The sequence below is a fragment of the Agrilus planipennis genome, unplaced genomic scaffold (genome assembly GCF_000699045.2).
Source record: "Agrilus planipennis isolate EAB-ADULT unplaced genomic scaffold, Apla_2.0 scaffold83, whole genome shotgun sequence".
In the NCBI taxonomy this organism is placed as follows: domain Eukaryota; kingdom Metazoa; phylum Arthropoda; class Insecta; order Coleoptera; family Buprestidae; genus Agrilus; species Agrilus planipennis.
The window spans coordinates 477,670-485,681 of record NW_020438895.1 but is presented as its reverse complement, the minus strand read 5'-3'; the positions used below and the strand labels follow the sequence as shown (position 1 = coordinate 485,681).

At 31.8% G+C, this 8,012-nt stretch overlaps 2 protein-coding genes across 4 annotated transcripts; one reads left to right on the top strand and one right to left on the bottom strand.

The window, feature by feature from the left end:
• Positions 1-3,162: 3,162 nt before the first annotated feature.
• On the bottom strand, positions 3,163-5,141 carry LOC108734308 (WD repeat domain phosphoinositide-interacting protein 4). The gene is made up of 9 exons (XM_025973113.1): positions 5,053-5,141; positions 4,754-4,979; positions 4,619-4,693; positions 4,370-4,562; positions 4,129-4,309; positions 3,784-3,992; positions 3,603-3,704; positions 3,424-3,542; positions 3,163-3,367 (listed from the first exon to the last, which is right to left on the bottom strand). Exons 2-9 carry the CDS (start codon positions 4,800-4,802, stop codon positions 3,255-3,257), a joined length of 1,041 nt encoding a protein of 346 aa, XP_025828898.1. The 5' UTR covers positions 4,803-4,979; positions 5,053-5,141; the 3' UTR covers positions 3,163-3,254.
• Positions 5,142-5,149: 8 nt separating this feature from the next.
• On the top strand, positions 5,150-8,006 carry LOC108734304 (casein kinase II subunit alpha). Of its 3 annotated transcripts, XM_018465796.2 has the most exons (3): positions 5,186-5,275; positions 5,906-5,966; positions 6,025-8,006. In XM_018465796.2, exon 3 carries the CDS (start codon positions 6,111-6,113, stop codon positions 7,173-7,175), a length of 1,065 nt encoding a protein of 354 aa, XP_018321298.1. In that variant the 5' UTR covers positions 5,186-5,275; positions 5,906-5,966; positions 6,025-6,110; the 3' UTR covers positions 7,176-8,006. The 3 variants fall into 3 exon arrangements, with proteins under 3 accessions (XP_018321297.1, XP_018321298.1, XP_018321299.1); XM_018465795.2 differs by lacking the exon at positions 5,906-5,966 and having other exon boundaries at positions 5,150-5,275; XM_018465797.2 differs by lacking the exon at positions 5,906-5,966 and having other exon boundaries at positions 5,191-5,275; positions 6,008-8,006.
• Positions 8,007-8,012: the final 6 nt, after the last annotated feature.

Genomic DNA, 8,012 nt, shown 5'->3' with positions numbered 1-8,012 from the left:
TTATTTTTAGTATATCAAGCGGTGATTCAGACCTAATAGGAATCGAAGATAATGCCGACTTTGAACCCAGAGCTCAGGTAAAATTTATATACTTATTACGTATATTTTATATTCTATTTCATTTGTTTATCTCCTTTAATATTGTTAATTTTTTAGACTAGCAGGAATAATGTCAACAATTGGGACAGATACTAATGTTTTATGCTTTCATGGTACTATAATTTGTTGAGATTAAATTGTTTGTTTCCATAAACCTGTATATATTTTTGTACATTACTAAATAGTTAAAAATAAGTAAAAATACATTATACGTTTTATTTGTCCATCTTTTTTTGACCGTAATAGTTAATTCAATAATTTGCGATATATATATATATATATATGAATTCATATTTTCAATAAAAATAAACTACAATAGATAAAGTTGTCAACGTTCACCCTGTAAATACCAAATGAATTGAGACTGTGTCAATAGGGGAAGTTTTACTATTCATTGCCTTACTGCTTACTGCATTCGCAAATTGGGCATTTCTTTGGCGGTGTTTTTAATGCAATTGTAAAAGTGCCGACAATCTCATGCCGCCTGTTGCTTTTTATGCCGCACAAGCGAAAATGCATAATTTAGTTAACGTGTGGAATATATCTTTTCGGCCACGGTTCCCTAAAAATATCTCCTGTTTCTGTAAATATTGTCCTAAACTAGCCGAGCTCCCAAAATCGATTGAATAAATCGTAAAACATCTCGAAATAATTAAATAAATTGCATTTTTTGGACTATAGACTCAAATTACTTGTACAGAAGGTACTTGTACGAATTTTCATATATCCTACCGTTTTTTTTTTTAAAGACCGGCCCTTTGATGATTGCAGAAAATAGACATTCTATAATCTATACATATTATACAATACATGGTATATTTCAGTAAAATGTACAAATGTTTAGATTTTTGTAAGGAAAAACACTTCTACGAAACAGTTATTGGTTCAAAAAAAAAACTGGCAGTTGTGCAAATGTAATGGACATTATGATACGATAGGTATTAAGAACCTAGAAGAAGTAGGCAAATAGGGGAAGTTTTGAATTATAGCTTTAGTTTAAAACTCCCCATATTTTCCGATTTTTCAATTTTGTTCTTGTTGTACCTTGTTCACTCTTCAGTTTGAATTTAGAAATTGCACGGCAGTAATCTCTACAACTATTTTTCTAAAAAAGAAAAAACATGTCTTTCGAAAATAATGAAGGAAATGGCAAATCGTTAAATGAAAGTAATGCAGGGTTTTCTTTTAATAATTGTTTTTATCCGGATAATAGTTTAAACAACGAGATGTACCGCCTCTTTCCAAATTTGACTGCAGATTTATTAGTACCGTCCCAATCAGGTAATTTAAATGAATATTACGTATTAAGTACTATGATAAAATATTTTAAAGCATTGTTTTTACAAGTTACTTATTATGTGTAAAAACATTTCAAATACTCGAAATCACAGAAATACTTGTTCCAAAAAGAACAATATCAAATAACATAGCCCATAATTGTACCCAATTAAAAAATGTCATTCATTAGTTGCAGATAGTACAAATTCTTTGGATTCGTCAGGTTATTCAACAAATGAAAGCTTTAATACCTTTTCTCCAATAATGGCATCCAGTCCAAGTAAATCAGGGGAAGTGAAATATCCCGAAGAAATAGCACCTTTCACACAAACCTGCGAACTTTCCACCGCATCGTTTGAAAAGAAATTCATATTTTCGCCTATGCTTACACTGCCACAGTTTTCTGACGATTCTGCACTAACCACGTTTTCCGAAGGGTCACAACTTACACAAGAGTTCACAAAGTCAAAAAGAATAAAAAGAGGTAAAACTAAAAGCAAAGGCAAAGACGAAAATAACATGTGTTGCAAATTTTGTCAAAAGAATGGCGAACCGATTGCCATTTATACTGGTCATCAAATTAAAAATGAAAACGGAACTGTTATGTGCCCTATTTTACGAAAGTATGTATGCCCTTTATGCGGTGCTACCGGAAATAACGCACATACCCGGAAGTATTGCCCAAAGTTTGCTGATGATGCCATTGACGAATTACCCTTTTTCAGAAGGCTGTCAAATGGAGAACTTACCACTTCCTTTAACCATAAGTAATCTATGGTAATTTTTATTTTGTGTTATTTTTTATTTGTTATTGTGATATATTTAAATGAATATATTAATGTACTCACTGTGATTCACTATAAACGACTATATTAAAGATTTTAATATGACATTTATTACATACTCTATTTTTCTATTAACTTTTCAATAAACATCCTGTATATTACGTATACGTCTCTCTTCTCTGATATTGCAAATATTACCCTTTGTATATCTATTATCTATGTTACAGATGATTTTTAAAGTTTAGAGGTTATGCGTATTCAATGTTGTGATCTTTCGTTTTAATAATACAGTATATAAGAATTAATAGTAACTGTATAAATGCAGAACATATTTTTTTAAAGAATATAATATTCTATTAAGATGATGAACCGTCCTTTAAAAGGCCTTAGATATGCGTTGTTTATTGGTGGGGCTATAGGGGCTCTTTTATTAGTTATGTACCCCATAGTAATTGATCCAATGATAAATACCAAAAAATACCGTAAGTAGATTAATGAAATTAGTAAGAGCTGCTCCAGAAATAGACAATATTGCAGAAGAACTACAACAAAAGGCTAGGGAAGGACTGAGGCCACGAGAAAAATAATTAAAAATTAATTCAACAGTTAAGTATTTGAGCCGTTTTATGTTCGTTTATAATTGACTTAGGTATTCCTTGAATGGACCGTTGCATTAATGATTAGCAAGATTTTTAGGAGTAATGTAACACAATAAAAATAATATAAAATTTTATTGAAATTGTATATATAAAAAGATGTTTTTAAATTAATTGTTTTTTTCATGTGTATGTGACTAAAGCATGCACTATAAGAATGCATGTATTTAGTAAAAATTTTGTGCAAAGAAGTTCCGAGTTCTAGCTGACGAGCATTTCGCGAGGTCGTGTATATAACTAAAAGGTCAGAGATTCTTTAAATAGTAAAATTACTGAATCTTCTTGGTACTTCTAATTCTTGTTTTAATAATCATCTTGACTGTAAATATAAATAAAACTGTCCCTTTTAAATTTATATCTACATAATATATTTGAAACAGATAAATCCTAATTTACCTTAAGTATTCTTTAATATAATAACAATCTTTCTTAAAGCTTATAAAAAGTCATCATCATCACAGACATCAAGAAACTCATCAAATGCTTCCCTGTTACAATTCCCATCTGCATTAAACACATATTTATGAAATGTTCCATCTAAACAAATTGCTAAAAATAAATAAAAGCTAAATTGAATGTATAATATTATAAAACAAAACATCTACCAATAACTGAACTATTTGGTCCAAAAGCACAAACGCAGGCACATTCGGGGGGCACTGTGAAATTAGCCAATGCCCACTGGGAATCACCATAGGGCCCCAAAATACCCAAATTTGAAAGTCTGTAATTATTAAAATTGAAATATTTAGAAAAATCTTTTTACATTAATGTCTGTGCTTACGTCATGCGCTTATTTAAATTTGCATTTTTAATAGCAAAAATGTGTACAGTTCCTTTATCACTAGAACAGCACAAAAAATCTGAATCTCGACTAAAATTTATACTGTAAAAGAAATTTGTTAAGTTAATTTATTATTAAATAAACCAAATTCATTCTAAAGATCTAATTTAACCATTTTTACCAATATACAGTTGCTGGATCAGAGCCTCTTCTCAATTCAATCAACAATTTTCTGGTGGAAGAATCCCAAACCCTTATTAATGTTCCCTTATTAGATGCTGTGGCAATTCGTGTGCCCTGTTGGTTTAAAGCAATGCAACCTAATTCATTTCTATGAGCGCATATCCACACAGGTGCATTTGAAACTCCCCCTTCAGTGCCTGTTAAACCCTTAAAGTGCAAAAATAAAACACTGTCAATAAATCTTCACTTCTTCAATAGGTATTTTATAAAGGATTTTATAAAGGATGATGGCCAAAATTTCAAGTCTACAAAAAGTAACTTTCTGAAACATTATGTAACTTACAACTATTTGAACACTTCCAACTTTGTGCCCTGGAAAAATAAGTATCTGTTTCTCTGCAGAAGCCAGTGGAGTGACCTCGCAAAGTCCCCTAAGATTTTCTTTGGTTTCCAAAGAGAACAACCTTTGTAATGGGGTTGGAAATGAAAACACATGTATTTGATTAAGTAATGCCACTACTAATCTACAATCAGTGTTATCTGTTAAAAGCGAAACGCTGTGAATTATTTGCAAGAGTTATTACTTGTCTTTGCGCAACCTGACAGCCCTAATAGATGATGGAAATGTTATTTCCAAAATAAATTTCTTTGCTGCATCATCATACAACATTAATACATTATCAGCAAATTTAGGCCTAGGCGCCCCAGATACAATGGCAATAATATTTGTACGATGTAACATTTCACACTGGGATGTACTTCCCATTAAATCAATATCTGAAACATTGAAATTGAACTAAAATTAAAGGTTAACTGTTACTTTTTTTTCATACCATAGTGAGCCTTTTCTGCTAAAGGCTCAACATTATAAATTCTTAAACCACCATCCATACAGCAGGCAAAACATCCTATAAAGTAAGATTTAAAATAAGTGCTTTTTGTTAAAATAACACGCAAAAAAATCTTACCCTGATCTTGATTGAATCTTATATTTGAGATATTTTTATCGTTTGCCATATTTTGTAAATACCTAAATTACACTTCATTGATACCTTGAAATGAATTTCCTTTCTCCCTTATAAAAATATTTTTCAAAATCACAAAACCACGAGCAAAAAATAAACAAAACAACCCTTTGTCACATCAGCTGTTACTGAAACATTTTTGGAGTGGCAGTGGCAGTATCAACAGTAGCTATAAAATTTAGAAAATATACATATTTTTGTTTGTGAACATAATGGATAGTTAATTAAAAAATAATATTTACGTGTTTCTGTTTCATTATCATATCTGCCTATTATTTTGAAAATTAAACTTGATTATTATTACGGCTATGGTAGTTGTAGTAGATTTACAAATTTGTCAAAATAACGATTGTCAAAATATTTTCGAAAAGTAGGGTTATGTTCGGGTACTGCTTGAATTTTCTATACACCAAGCTTGGTTTTACATGCTTTATTTAATAAGATGTGCCACAATCAGTGCTAAAGGTAATCATTTACTCGTAAAATTAACTTTAAATTGCTTCAGAAGCCAAAAATGTAGATATAGATCGATAATGGCAAGTTCATGTTGAGATTGAAGTTTCCATTTTACCACATTGCTTATGATTGATATTTGAAACATTTTTATGATTTAGTTGCGAGCTTTTATAACACTATAACGTATTCATCAATTATTCGTCCTGATTTTGCCATTTTATCCCTGTCGTTTAAAAAAGATGTGCATTAATGGACAGTTTTTAGCAAGCACCCTTACAGTAAACCAGTAGCAATGAAGCTATAAAACAGAAATCCAATTTTTCTCTAATATTAAAAAGATTTCAAATCGAAAATAAAACCTGATAAAACTTATTTTCGTGCTAATTTTATCCATCTAAAGTACATTTAAAATCCATATTAGTAGATTATTGACAGAAATTATCAGGTTAAAAAGAAATAACTAGTTTTTAACAGAGTTGACTGTTGATGCATAATTGTAACCTTGGAAGTTTTTTAAATTGATGCTCTTAAGTTATATTTTGTTATAACAAGAAGAAGAGTGGTCTTATAGTTTTCTGTAACTTACCTGTACAGGCACCTACTTGAGAGCATATAGTTTTCAATTTTTCATTCTTCCAGCATGAGCTAGATTAAGAAAAAGTTGCTCAAGTCAGTGTAGGTGCTGAGATCTGAGAAAGACGTAGGCATACATACAAATTATGCAATAACATTGTACTCTAGTTATTATCCTCTCGCAGTGGCAGTGACCGAAATAGCCCGTACGTATGCCAGCAGATTAGTCCAAAGTAACACAGAAGACGTTAGCAGAGTCTGCAAGAAAAAGATGGCAGTAGCGAGCCAGGCTCGCGTATACGCCGATGTTAATCTTCATAAGTCTCAGTCGTACTGGGATTACGAAAGCTATAATGTAGAATGGGGCCAACAGGACGACTACCAACTCGTTCGCAAACTTGGAAGAGGCAAATACAGTGAAGTATTCGAAGCTGTAAATGTTACCAACAGCGAAAAGTGCGTAGTTAAAATATTGAAACCGGTAAAGAAGAAGAAAATTAAACGAGAGATAAAAATACTGGAAAATCTAAGAGGTGGTACAAACATAATAAATCTATTGGCTGTTGTCAAAGATCCAGTGTCCAGAACACCTGCTCTAGTATTTGAACATGTTAACAACACTGATTTCAAGCAACTATATCAAACCCTAACGGATTTCGACATTCGCTTCTACCTTTATGAACTACTAAAAGCTCTAGACTATTGTCATAGTATGGGAATCATGCACAGAGACGTGAAGCCCCACAACGTCATGATAGATCATGAGAAAAGAAAATTACGTCTCATAGATTGGGGACTGGCTGAGTTCTATCATCCAGGCCAAGAATACAATGTACGTGTAGCTTCTAGATATTTCAAAGGTCCTGAACTTTTAGTCGACTATCAGATGTACGATTACTCTTTGGACATGTGGTCGCTGGGATGTATGTTGGCTTCCATGATTTTCAGAAAGGAGCCATTTTTCCATGGCCACGACAACTACGACCAGCTGGTGCGTATAGCAAAAGTATTAGGTACGGAAGAACTGTCCGAGTATTTAGAAAAGTATCACATAGAATTGGATCCACGATTCAACGACATTCTTGGTCGACACTCTCGGAAACGCTGGGAACGTTTTGTGAACGGTGACAACCAACACTTAGTGACCCCTGAGGCTTTAGACTTTCTGGATAAACTGTTGCGTTACGATCATTTGGAACGCTTGACTGCCAGGGAAGCTATGGACCATCCGTACTTCCACCCCGTAGTCAAAGAACAGGTACAAAAGATGGCCGTAGGGTCTTCGTCCTCGACCCAACTTGCAGGTGGTTTGTCTGTAGTTGGTGTAGGCGAATAATAAAAATAATGCGAATGAACGCGACGAACCGGGAGAAAATTGTTTTGATTCAAAGTAAGAAGTCCTACTTTATCAGTGTGTCGAAAAAAAAAAGTTGTCCTAGGATTGGAAATTAATTTAAAAATGAATAGTGTTTAATTTGTTTAAACTGTTTATAGTAATTATATTTTTATTGAACAAGTTTTTAAGTAATAAAATGTTCTAATCTGTTACTGTTTTTCTTTTAAGAAAAACTATAAATTCTCATTTTCAGTATTTCTCTAAATAAATTCTACCGGTACCTAGATCTTTTTCTTGCTTTTACATGGCAATTCATTTAAATTTTCCACCCCACTTTTCTTTCCACTATTTTTAAAGTTAAAGAGGTGTTTCAAAAAAAAAATCGTAGGGGATTTTATAGACTTAAGAATTATTTTGTCTTAAATAAATGTACATACGAGTCCACGGTTTTAATAAAAGCGTAGTCAAATAAACATTAAACGAAATTCCTAGGTATTTTCTTATTTTAAAAGATATATTTTATGAGTATTTAAAAATATAAGAAATGTTTCGTTTAAAATATATTAGTTTGATTGACTACTTTTTAGAAAAACCACTAAAAAAACAGTCGTTTTTGAAACTCCTTATTACTTTACGAATAACGAAGGAAAATAGGGCGGAGAAAATTATTAAGTGAATCGCTATGTACTGTCGATATAAATAATCAGTCAGAAATAAATGTATAGGCAAGTTAGAATCCTTATTTAATTAAACCATGACTTTGTATCTATATTCACAGTTAAAAATTCTATTAAGAAAATTTGATAGAAACAGTTGCCCTTTTGAAAAAAAAAAAAA

Bases quoted from the DNA above. Each gene is read 5' to 3' on its own strand.
- LOC108734304 (XM_018465795.2), top strand. From the start codon at position 5,236: ATGCTTTATTTAATAAGATGTGCCACAATCAGTGCTAAAG. The intron at 5,276-6,024 runs GTAATCATTTAC...ATCCTCTCGCAG, and splicing joins TGCCACAATCAGTGCTAAAG to TGGCAGTGACCGAAATAGCC.
- LOC108734308 (XM_025973113.1), bottom strand. From the start codon at position 4,802: ATGGCAAACGATAAAAATATCTCAAATATAAGATTCAATCAAGATCAG. The intron at 3,543-3,602 runs GTAAGCACAGAC...TAATAATTACAG, and splicing joins AATTTAAATAAGCGCATGAC to ACTTTCAAATTTGGGTATTT. The intron at 3,368-3,423 runs GTAGATGTTTTG...ATTTATTTTTAG, and splicing joins ACCAAATAGTTCAGTTATTG to CAATTTGTTTAGATGGAACA.